General features: G+C 37.7%; 1 protein-coding gene across 2 annotated transcripts in view; it reads left to right on the forward strand.

Annotated features, from left to right (window-relative positions):
- DNAH5 (dynein axonemal heavy chain 5) overlaps positions 1-13,014 on the forward strand; it is a 113,736-nt gene that overhangs the window by 10,409 nt on the left and 90,313 nt on the right. For both annotated transcript variants that reach the window (XM_059852160.1, XM_059852247.1), the window contains exons 8-14: positions 572-685; positions 1,912-2,019; positions 2,735-2,857; positions 4,713-4,928; positions 7,151-7,258; positions 7,974-8,059; positions 8,806-9,127. In XM_059852160.1, the coding sequence (XP_059708143.1) occupies positions 572-685; positions 1,912-2,019; positions 2,735-2,857; positions 4,713-4,928; positions 7,151-7,258; positions 7,974-8,059; positions 8,806-9,127 (1,077 nt within the window). The remainder of the gene's footprint in view (positions 1-571; positions 686-1,911; positions 2,020-2,734; positions 2,858-4,712; positions 4,929-7,150; positions 7,259-7,973; positions 8,060-8,805; positions 9,128-13,014) is intronic.

Here is a 13,014-nt window from a genome sequence, read left to right on the forward strand (position 1 = left end):
AGGCTGAGAATATACTTCATCCACATGGCTCAGCAGAAATAAATAATTTAAAATATTTGAAAAGTTGATTATTGAATCAGAATATTGAACTAATGAACTGGATATTTAATGACAAAAAAAAAAAATAAATCTCCCCATTTCTTAAGCCTTATTTTTATTTTGTCATAGTTCCTGTCGAAATTGTTTGTGGAATCATAACTTCTTACATTGACATAAATTTAAAGTCTCATCACTACAGAAAATAAGTAAATAAACAAAAAAATCTTGTCTCATCAAAATGAGATGGGGAACAAATACATAATTATACATCCATAACTCATATATTTTACAGCAGCTTGACTGCACACTGCCACTGACTATTTAGCTCAGTGGTCTAAACCAGCTGTCTGATTACAGTCAAGTTACTGAAACAAGACCAGGACCCCATCTTGGGTGAGCAAGTATAATTCTGAAGTAAAAGATTTGTGCTTTCAAATGTGTTTAGAAGCTAATGGCAAACCAAAATGATCTCAAAATATTTTTTTCTGAAATGCATACTTTTATTTGGTTTTTTTCAACTTTCTGTTCTTAGAAGTGGCGAGCATTGGATATCCGCATCACAGACGCAGCAAATGAAGCCAGAGATAACGTGAAGTATCTGTATTCTCTGGAAAAATATTATGACCCATTATACAATAGTGATCCTGTAAGCAGAACTTTTAAATTCTCAACATAAACGTATTGAGACAAGCAACATGAATATATTCTGTAGGATGGGTTTGGAAATTAAACAAAAAATTTTACGTATGCAACTGCAGTCTGAGATTTTGCGCAGTTGTGGTAAAAGTGGATTAATGGGAATTTCTGGCTACAAAATAAAGTGCTTGTTATTTTCACACCATAGTATCTGTAAAGCTTAAGGTCTGATGGACAGACTGGATTCTGTGCTGTGGGAGAAAGTGAATTCCTTAAGATGAAAAATAAAGAAAAGTAAACCTAATGCTATGCTAAAGACAAAGTTTGATCTTTTGCTTTGTGTTGGTGGCCAAGTAATGGTTAGACTAACATTTATAGGGCAATTTTCAGCTTCTTGGTTTGGGAAAAGATAAATAGGGTTATGTAAATATTAAGACAAAATTAGAAATCACCTTCTCATACTCTAGTATGAGAATGCGTAGGATGATGCAAGCATAACAAGCAATAAAAAAAACCAGCCACCCTAAAGTACAGGACTGGAGGAGTCTCCCTGTCCCATTATCCACTAAAATAGGTGGCAAATAATGCTTTTATTAAAACTGGTTTTGAAACTGACTGTGTGTGTTTTGCTAGTCAAAGAAATCTGACTGGTAGCCATGAAGACTCAAAACTTTGACCTGTCCTAGCTTCCTCTCTCTCCTCTGAAACTTCTTCCAAAACCAAATTGTTTCCAAAGAGTGCTCTGGGCAACCATGTTTGTTTCTGTTTACTGGATGATATTTGAACAGTATGTCCTTTCAGTGTTTGCAGTCTGCTATTTGAGTTTCTCTATTGAAAGGTTATGGGGTTATGATGCCCATAAAAACAGAGTAAAAGCTTGCTGAAGGGGTTATCTTTACATGCAAGCTCACATCAGGCTTAGCAACTGAGCATATAAACATATTTTTTTGTGAAAAAAAGTGGTTCTTTTGAAGAGGCCTTTACTTCTACCAAATCTCACTTGCTGATCTTAATTTTTCCAGCCAAGACTCCAGTGAAAATTTTCCCCAAAATTAAATTGTAGAGCTTGGGGAATTATGTAGGGCAGGGAGCTCTTCAGGAGAGGCCCAGGTAGACAGGGACAGAACCATTCCAAAGACCATGTTCATAATTCTCCTGCATTCACTAATTAGGGGTTATGATAATGTGGGGTAATAGAGGTACTGAGCAGAATTCAAACTGTGTGTTTCTTTCCAGGTGTCCATGCTGGATACTATTCCAGGACTCATAAATGCAATTAAAATGATTCAGAGCATCTCTCAGTATTATAACACTTCTGAAAAGATCTCCTCACTGTTTGTGAAGGTTGGTTGTCAGCAGGAAAAGAAATATTCCCAGATTGTTTTCTGTGTCTTTGTTTGTGTGCAAGAGAAAACACAAAGGAACCAAGCAATTGAGGAGGCAGCACTTCAGTCGCTTTATCGCTGTAATGCTGCTTTTTGAGCATATAAAGAATTAGAAATAGTGATAAACTACTTCAAATTTAGAACTTATTTTACTGCCTGTAATTTGGAGTAATAGGAACATTTTCAGACTTCAATCTCACCTCTGATGCACAGAGAGGAATTTTTTGTTACAAGTTTTGCCTGTTATGAATGTTTTTTTTTTTTTTTTGTAGAACTAAGTATGTTAAATTCATATTGCCCTTAAACCTCCACATGTTTGCATAAAGAAGTAAATAGATTGGAAGGACAACCTATTCTTTACTATTTATACTCTCACGGGCTCTTGATTTTACCTTTGCTTTCAGACAAGACAAAGTCTTACGACTTCGTAGCCTTCAATGCTATTTCAAGGTTGGTACAAGATGCGTAGGTTTAGGAGGAGCACAGTTAATCAACAATATTTTTGTTCTGGAGGCTAGATGTGGCATGGAAGACAATCCATCAATGTGGCTGGTATTTGATATTGCTATTTGTCAGGCTTTAGGTCAGTGGAGTCAGAGGAATGGGAGAGAGAATGGCAAGACCTGCTTTGTCTTGGAATGCTGTTTTTTTCACAAAGTTAAAACTGCTTTTAGGTGACGAATCAGATGATCACAGCATGTAAATCTTACATAGCAAACAAAGGCACAGCCACCATCTGGAATCAACCGCAGGAGAGAGTTCTGGAAAAGCTACAAGCAGCTATTAGACTTAAGCAGGTAGGTGGGAAGAACATATAGAAAACAGATTATAAGGTGATATTTAGGAGGGCAGGAACAGGAAAATTTTATGTGAGAAAGCACTGTTATAGTGAAGAAAAATGAGTTAACTGAAAAATATCCACTGGAACTAGAATGTTTATGCTAGAGCTAACAAGGAATTTAGTCTGGTATCAGTTGATCTCCTGGAAACAGAATTTTGATGCTTAGTCTGTCTTAACTATTCTTATAAGAGAATTGCTTGGATTTTCATGCCTGTGTTTCTCTCGGGAGTCTCTTCTTACTTGATGTGGAGAGTTATGAAATAAAAATTAAAACAAGGAGAGTTACTGAACTGAAAATATTCCAAAGACATGTGGACAAGCTATACATTTAGAAAGAACAATTTAGTGAACTGAGAAGAATCCAGCTGTTCAGTTGACCTAGACTTGTTAGGAAGATAGCCTTTGTTTTTTTTAATACACTTCTGTGATATTTTTTAAATTTTATTTTTCTTTGTTCTTTTTTTCCCCTTAAAGCATAGTATCATAGGATAATTTGGCTTGGAAGGGTCCTTAGCAGGTATCTAGTTCAACCTGCTGCTCAAAGCCAAAGCAGGGGCAGCATGAGACCAAACTTGATTTCTCAATCCTAAGTCGTGTCTTAAAGTTCTCCAAGGATGGAGAGATTGCATAGCCTTTTTGGGCATCCTCTTTCACTGTTTGACTGGCCTTGGGAGGAAAGATTCTCTCCTTATATGCAGTCAGAACCTCATGCATTTCAATTTATGCCTTTTGCTTCTTGGCTTTCTGTCCATGTATTACTGTGTAGAAGAGCCTGATTCTCTCTTTTATAATTTCCCTGTACATATTGGGAGCTTCATATAGGCTTTCTGCATGATTTTTTTTTCATTCCCAATATGTGCTAGCAGGACTAGAGCTTTATCCTAATGCCTCCTGAAGCAAAAAATCTTGCGTAGTTCTACCATAAATTAATGTCAATTTGTATGACATCGTACCATCAGCAATAAGCGCTAAACTTGTCCTTTTCTATCAAATTGTCCAGTTGCTGCATGAAAATATATAAGAAAATTAGGTATTCATTTGAGTCTTATTAGTTCCAGCAACTTTCAGAAATTCAATAGATTAAAACTTAAAATATGAATCACGAACAACATAGCAAAATCTAGACCCTTTGTATTGATATCTCCAAGTGGGGTCAGGAAATCCTGGACTCTTTGTATTGATATCTCCGAGTGAGGTTGTATATACATAAATGTGATAAAAAACCTGAACATTTTACTATAAAGAGAGCCACTATTGAAACAAACCCTTTCAAGCAAATCTGTTGACTATGTGCTTTGACTTTGGGAAGAATTTAGCAAGTTTGGAGTAAGGTTTGTGCCTTGTTATGAATTCAGAATGAAAAGTGGATGCTGCTATGGAGCAGCATTAAAACTTCAGGAAGTTATTTGTTCTTGAAAGTGATTTTTGAACCTTGATTACTCAGTAAAACTGCTCAGCATGCAAACATTTTCAGTCTCTGGAAACTGGGTTGTCATCTTGGTTATTCAGTAAACACTTCAAACCCTGCTATTACATGGAGGGAACAGAATTTCACGCTAGCTAAGGATATGTACAAATACAGACATGTGCAGTTTGGTCATTTGATGAAGTGTGTAATCTTGTAATGGCATTGATGGGTTAGTTTTCAGAGGCAAATTCTGTTACTCTCTTTATAGTGTTCATGATTGTTTATTGATGAAACTTCTACTTGCAATCAGCTTAGGATAGTATCTGTCTATGTAAATTTTGTTCTAGCTAAAAAGGGTGCCTTTGTTATACACTTGACATTCTTTTAAATTCTCTGTTTTAAGGAGTATCAAAATTGCTTCCACAAGATAAAAGAGAATTTGGAACAAAATCCAGCTGAAAGACAATTTGATTTTAGTGAGATGTATATATTTGGAAAATTTGAAGCCTTTCATCGTCGTCTTGTAAAGATAATAGATGTTTTCAATACTATGAGAACCTACTCAGTTCTACAGGAATCTAAGATAGAGGGATTGGAAGGAATGATCACGAAATTCCAGGTACACATTAGATTTTATACATTGGTTCAGTCTAACTTGAACCTTTATGAGAAAATGATGAAAATTAAGGAAGTGTTTATTGAGAGAAAAATTAACTCTTTAATTGTGCTAAAATTACTGCGTAATAGCAATGTAACTATGTGATTCCTGGGGAAATGAGCAGACAAGATGAAAGAAAAGGTGACAGTGGACATGTGAAAGAATTATGCTAAAATCAAAGCTGATTGAAAAAAGCAACAAAGCGGGGTGACTGTAACAGGAGTAATGGGAGCATGGTTTTGTGCTATGATCACGAGAAAAAGTGAGATGTGCTACATTTCCATCCCTACAAATGTTGGGCTCGCTGTGAGTGCCCCTTGGCTTATTAATATTACTAAGGAGTTTTCTTTCTTTTTTTTTTTTTAAGAGAAGTGTGACTTGAGCAACAAGGAGATCTTTTGAGAATATAAATATGCTGTGTTCTTTTCCTTCCTTCTTTCTCAGATAGCTTTCTTTTCTACCAAATGGAGTCTTTCCTGCTTTTACTGAGCCTGAGTTAGCTTAATTTTTTGTGTAACTTTATTAGTGCAGTATCATAATTATGGTGCCTGTAAATATTGAAATAAATTAAAAAGGCTTCAATGTGTGGACTTTGTGGACAGACTTTTGAGATCACATATGAGTCAGTGGCTGTACAGGAAAATATGTCATTCTAGTTTGCTTTACTTTGTCCTTGGCCTTTTTGTTATGGTCAGGAGTCAATCAGTTTGCTGTAGTGAAATAACTGTAGTGTAAAATGTGGCCATTCTGTGGTCTTTCCTGGTTTGGGTTTCTCCCTCTGTAGACTGGGGCTTTTATTCCTTTCATACATCCTTCACAGTAGCCAGTTTTCCACTTTGTTCTGTTCTACAGTCTTCTGAGAGTAAGCTAGGGCACAGCTGTAAGGATAGCTTAGTCCAAGACTGTTCCATGTGGGCAGGAGAGGTGTGGACTGCTCTAAATTTTGTTTCCAAGAGCTGCTCTTCAAAGCTGTACCACCAGGCTTCTCAGCAGCCCAGGTTGCTGAGAATTTTCAGATCTAGCCAATGAAGGTAGTCTTTTGGTCGGCTGGAACACAGGAATCTAATTTGTTTGGGGCATTTGTGTCTGAAAAGCTGCCATCAGTGACCATCAGCCCAGGCTGCGATGCAAACCTTGTACAGCTAGACCTCATTATCCATTGCAGCACCCAAGTCCTTAAACAAGAACTTTGTGTGAGACCCAGCTCAAGTCAATTGTGTTTCAGGATGAAGGATACTTAGGTAAAAAATGTTATGTGGAAGGTTCTGCATAGGTTGTATAAAGGGCACAAAAGTGATCACACTTCTCTTTAAAGTGACAAAATTGAGGTACTGAAGTATTTGATGTGAACCATAGCTATAGTTAGTATGTGACTGATTATATATCTTAAAAATTTTTACAATAGGAGTTAACTATTTTGCTGTTCTTTATGCTTTAACACTTAGTTCCTATCTAGGATTTGCTTGTTGTTTAAGGAAAAGATGGAATTTTTATTCACAGCAATGCAATGAAACTGAATTACAGTTGACTTACTATAAAATGATGGAAGTCAGCTGAGCTGGAAATATGCTGAGTTTCATAGTTACACTGTGGTAAACTACTAGGATGTTAAACAGTAGTCTATCATTAGAAATCCTTTATCTGTGTGTGCACCTCAAGGGAGATGCTGATTAAGATATACTTTCATGTGTGTAGACAGCAGCTGTGTAACAGAAGCCAGGAATACTAAATTGTGGGCTGGTGATGTGCTGCATCTCACTGTGCTTTTTGAATAGTCTATTTATACATGGAATCAGTTGTTTAAAGGACATGGAAAATAATGATGTGAAGATATTTTTCTCTGTTGAACTTTAGTTTTTAATAGAAATGTTCTTCTGCATGACAGAATGTTTAATGAGTAAAACATGTCTGATGAAAAGCAAGTCTGAATTTTCTGTCAGTTCTACTTGACTTAAAGCAGAAATAAATAATACAAATGAAAGTTGAATGGACATTACACCAACTTGATTCCTGCAAATATTTCTTTTAAGGGGCTTGCCTATATTACTCAGTAAGTACTGGAAACTATTAACAAAGGTAAAATGTGAACATTCACGGCCTGTTGTGCTAAATGTTTGGTGTGGTAAGTCTTTTTCATAAGACATTTTTTGGTAATAGTTTTCTATTTCTGTGAAATTGTTTAGGGCATTGTTGACAACATGAAGAATAAGGATTATGATTTCTTGGATCAGCGGAAGACTGATTTTGACCAAGACTATGAAGAGTTTTGCAGAGACATAAATGATCTTCATGTAGGTTTTATACAAAATAAAACAAAATATGTGCAGCAAAAATTTATACAAAATAATTTAATTTATTGAGGAGTCCTTATTATCCTCTCTGAGTTGCCTCAAAAAATATGCAAATGTCAAAGTTTGTATTCTGAAATTGAAAAATTATTCCAATATATTTCCACTTTGAAGCTTCTATTTACTATATTTCCACTAGTTTAATGGAATGGGCCATAGGGGTCCTCCAAAGAAAGGATTTTTCATTACTGTATGCTGGCAAGAATAACAAAAATGGGTGATTTCATTGAGTGAATAGGAGCGTAGTACAAATAAGTCAGATAATTAACTTTCCAATAGTTCTGAAATCACAAGCTGGGGAAAGGAAAGGGTATCTGCAGAAAAAAAAAAAAAGCTTGTCTTGCTTTGGTTGCTAGACAGGTAAGCAAGCATTCTTTGAGCCCTGTCAACATGGTGAAACATTTGGAGAGTATAGAAGCTTTTGCTGGTTGCAGAGCTACAGAAGGAACTTGGGAAGAAAATGCCTCAAAAGTTGGCTGTGATTTTTTTAATTATTGTGGGAAGAAATAAAGGGAAAAATAATATTTCTTGTGATTAGTTTCACATAAACAAATTATCTTCTAATATATTGCATGTTAAACCCTGTCAAATAAAACCTGGCATATTTGATGTGTGCTTTAGGGACTTATCTGATGTAGAATTATTTACTCTTCTTCAGGATCAATTAAGGAGGTTCATGGACATCACCTTTGAAACGATGCTGAACACTGAAAGGGCACTGAGTATGTTGCAGAAATTTGAAAGGTAATATGCCCTACTTAGATTGCTAAAACTCTGCCAGGCAGTGGAAATAAAACGTTGAGGATGGTGGAAAGGGAAGGGGGAGGGAAGGAGAGGAGAGCAGGAGGCATTTTCTTAAATACAAACAAAACCAACTCAACCCCCGTTAAGAGTTGTCTTAGCAGTTTGAATGAATAAAAGCCATATTTTTTGTATCATAAACTGCAAAATATAAGTGGACTTTGAACTTCATCTTTCAAAATCAGCCTAAGAACAGGAAAACTTTGTCTGTTAGCATATTTACCTTAGCTTTGTACTCGAACAATGACATTAATTTGTTGCCACAATGCAGTTAGAAGAGAGCAAAATGCTTTTAGTAAGAAACAGTAAAATTTGTCTTTATAATTTAACATTGTTGCAAAACAGAATCACTCTTTATTCTGTCAGTTTTTGCATTATAATCTGTTTAATAGAATAGACTGCTAGTGGTGAATTGGTTACAGTTTGCTGCACATAATTTCAGCCCAGTGTTTGAAAACAGTGACAAAACAGAAAATGTGTAGGCTTACTTGGAAACTTTTATCATCTGGTCTAAATCTTTGTTGCTTGGAATCAGGTTGTGACAGCATTTGTTCAAGCTGAAAACTCTGCTGCCAAAGTTGTTATTTTCTAAAGCATGCAAGGGAATCTGGAACAACTGTTTTCCAACAATGCATTAGAAGTATATTTCAGAAGTGTTGAAGGAGATTTCTCATTATTTTTCCAAGCAGATTGCAAATCCCAAATCTTGGCATTGATGAAAAGTATCAGAAAATATTTCAAAACTATGGCCATGACATAGAAAGTGTCTGTGAGATCTACACTAGGCACAAGAGGGACCCTCCACTGGCTCGCAATCTGCCTCCAATAGCTGGCAAGATCCTGTGGGCACGTCACCTATTCCATAGGATCAAGGAGCCCATGGAGACCTTCCAGAGACATCCAGCAGTTCTACAAACACCAGATGGCAAAAGCATAATCCGCAATTACAACAAAGTAGCAAAAGTTCTTATGAAATTTGAGGTGATCTACCACAGGGAATGGCTTCAGCAGGTAAGACAGCTGATTTTGATTAAGATATTCCTTAGAGAAAAAAAAATAAAAAATGGTGTTATCCCTGGTTAGTAGCAGTAGTCAGGTATGCTTAACCTTGATGACTCTCAAGTGAGGGATGGAATAAGAAAAGTTATTTCACAAGAAAGTGTTCCTGTTAAAAAATAGGGCCTGTAGTACCTGTAGTTGATTTTAGGAACAACTGAAAGACCTTTCATAACTGTGAAGTTAGAAAAAAGCCCATATAATGACTATCCAGTGGTAGGCTTAGCTGCCCCTCTGTCTCTACTACATTCTTCTGACTGGTGCAAGATCGTCATGTGTGGGGAGATGAGTTTTATCAGCTGGTTGGCCAAAAGTGAAAGCAGACAAAGAGGTTTTCTCTGCTCTGGATAAAACAAATTTTGAGTGATAATCCATGGGTACACTCTGTAAATATCCATGTAAAAAGCATCCAGTCTGGACAGATAAAAGCATACTCAGTGCACAAGTGAGCTTTGAGCCAGTTGTGGGTTAAACCTAGTGGGCAGCTAAGCACCACAAAATGCTCATTCACTTCCCCCCCCATGCACCCCCAGTGAGACAGGGAAGAGGAAAGGAAAAGCAAAAGCAAGAAAACTTGTGGGTCAGGTAAGTTGTTTAGTTAGTGAAAGAGAAATGGAGACAGAAAGGGGAAAAAAAGGGCTGCAGAGGAAATTTCTCACCATCTTCCAGTCAATGTCTAACCAATTCCAGAGCAGAGGGTGGTTAACCCCTTCAACCCCTGCCTTTCCCTTTGCACTGCTGAGCATGATGTTATATGGCAAGGAATAACCCTTTGCTTATTTTGTAACATCCTTTTGTTATTTCATGGCATCTGCCTGCTTTTGATCCCTCACAGCCTCTTTTGCACCCTTCATCCCCACTCCCAACCCCCAATCTAGTCACTGTGTGGACAGAGTGAGAGCAAGAGAGGTCTCAATGCTGTGCAAGCACTGCTCAGCTGGAACATCCCTGTGTTATCAGCTTTCCTTTGATAACAAATCTGATGACACCACACAAGCTGCTATGAAGGAAATTAAATGCCGACAGAGAAAATTAACCCAATCAGAACCAGTACAGAGTAATTTCATTTCCTATTGACAATTTCAGGATGCATGTGTGTGGGGGAAGGGGCAAGTGGGGCCTTGCCCTGGCAAGGCAGTGCACTGTCCCACACCCCCCACCCCAGAGCCTGCATTCCAGCCCTGCAGAGGCTGCCAATCCCTGGCACACCAGAGGCACTGATCCACATCCACCTCTGGAGCCCCTAACCCAGCTCCTGAGTGGCCAAATGACTGGAAGTCCCACCCTGGGGAAGGGCCTAGGAAAGCCAAAGAGTATTTAAAGCTGTATATGAAACTATCTGATGTCTTGACTCTACCTTCTCTTGTAATTTCTGCTGAAACCCCGGAATTGACAGCTATATGCGTGCTATTCTGTATATTTTTGGTCTTTCTCTGTCTTTCTTCTTCTAATTCCCTCTTGGAATTTCTGGAGTAACTTAAAATCAAGTGGGCTTAGAGTTTGTGAAGTTGGATGGGCCAAGTTGATGCTTTGATAAGTGTTTTATGTTGACTGAATATGGTACTAAACCTTTTGCCAAAGTTCTGTGATTTTCTAAAGTTGTCAGTAGAGTCTTTTTCTCTCTCTTGAGAATATCTGGTCGGTGTTTCTCCCGTGCGTGCAGCTCTGGGTACATGAACAACCACAAACCCTTTTTACGTGTCTCATTGAGCAAGTTGTTTGGGGCCTTACAGGCAGAACACTTGGTAGCCCAATATTCTTCAGAGAGCATGGTTTACCTTAAATTCTATATTTCATTTGACTCATTTTACCCTCTTGGGTTTTGCACATAGAACCTCTGACTACCTTTATATTATCAGATGACTTCTGCAGGGGCTACTTTAAAGCCTCAAAATCTCTGCAAGTTTCTACTATTGTTTTGGCATAATTTCCACTTCCAGTTTCTTTGTTGCCTTGTCAAAGAGCATCTTATAGAAAAATTGGTGTCAGCCTTGCAAAGCTGAAAAAGAAGGATCAGAATCTCCAGACTGTGGTTTTGAAGGTAGTGTGACACCTGTCAATGCATTTGCCTGTTGTTTTTGGAACTCAGGCCCAGCTTTTGTACACCAATGGAAGTCTCTGGTGCTGATAAACATCAGTCTTCTCAAAGGTAGTCTAGGACCAGATCTGGGACCAGAGGTATCAGCTGCCTTTTCTCCAGTCTGAATATATAAGGTTTTCCTGATCCTTCCTTTGCCACACGTGCATTTGACATGCAGTGGGAAATGTAGTTTAAAGATTCAGCATATTTGTTTGTCTGATACTGTAAGTGGGAATTTTTGGTGTCAATTTGGTTTAGTAAGCCAGGAGAAATGATTGCAATATTAGAGTCCATAAAATATGCAGCATTGAGATTTAGTGCTGAATATATATTATTGATGATTAATCTGGAGTTGAGTGCAAGTTAGGACTCAAGGAACCTGAACAGTAGTACCTCAATTGTTGTTTCATTCTACATTATGGCTCAGGAACACCATATCCTAAATTGGCACCATTAACCTGCATATAGTTGGTCCTGCTTCCAGGCGGTAATGAAATACCGACAGAGAAAATTAACCCAATCAGAACCAGTACAAAGTAATTTAATTTCCTATTGACAATTTTAGGATGCATGTGTGTGGGGGAAGGGGCACGTGGGGCCTTTCTCCTTTCCAGGAGAAATGATTGCAATATTAGAGTACATAAAATATGCAGCATTGAGATTTAGTGCTGAATATATATTATTGATGATTAATCTGGAGTTGAGTGCAAGTTAGGACTCAAGGAACCTGAACAGTAGTACCTCAATTGTTGTTTCATTCTACATTATGGCTCAGGAACACCATATCCTAAATTGGCACCATAAACCTGCATATAGTTGGTCCTGCTTCCAGGCAGTAATGAAAACTGCTATTGTACTTAGAAAGGTCTGTAATGCTTATTCTGCTAGCATAGGAAGTTCATATGTTTTCATGTACTCTTCGCAGAGAGCTGGTGCATATCCCTCATATTTTATGGAATGAATTGTAATGCTTTAGGAAACCTTCTGCATTTGTTTAGTGTTTGTGTCTTGGACTCAGTTTCTTTTTTGATTCCAGTACTGAGCTGGAATCATCCAAAGTATACTGATGATAGTTTTCACTGACTAGTCTCATCTATAGACTAAGGAGAATGTATGATTCTTGTGGGGCTGCATCTTCGGCTAGATGATCTAGTGATCAAATTTTCTGACATGTACTGTCCCTTGATGGAGCAGTCAAGTACATTTGCCTTTCATCTTTTCTGAAATAACTCTAACATCCCAGGCATCTCCCCTGAAGTGGTGCCTTCCTTTATGAGGTCCAAATCATCTGAGTTCTGATTCTAATCTGTACTGATCTTTTGTCACCTGTCTGTTTTCTCCTGTAGCTGTCAAATCACACTTGTCAGCTATATTAACTTCCTGAGCCCGCTCCAACTCTATACTCGTTAGGTAGGAACAAAGAGAGGTGGATTTGAACAAAATGTCAAGTTTGGAACATACACATATGAATTGAAAAGACCTGAAAATTATATTCACTTTAAGATACATGCACTAGTCTAGCAGGTATGGCAAAAAAAAAAAGTGACTGCTGCTCTGTAGTCTCTTCTCTCGAGGCAAGAAGAGCGCACACGGGTGTGGACATGAGGGTCACAGAACACAAGGTGGAGCTCCCGCTCTACTCCTGAGCAAAAAAAAAAAAAAAAACCCACGAGAGTGGCAAGTGTCCTGTGGGGAATGCAAAAGGAAGACAAATTCTGTACAATGTAAATGTTAAGCTTAGTGTCACTTTCTGAGTATTCCG

This window comes from Haemorhous mexicanus, chromosome 1, assembly GCF_027477595.1.
Source record: "Haemorhous mexicanus isolate bHaeMex1 chromosome 1, bHaeMex1.pri, whole genome shotgun sequence".
NCBI classification, from domain to species: domain Eukaryota; kingdom Metazoa; phylum Chordata; class Aves; order Passeriformes; family Fringillidae; genus Haemorhous; species Haemorhous mexicanus.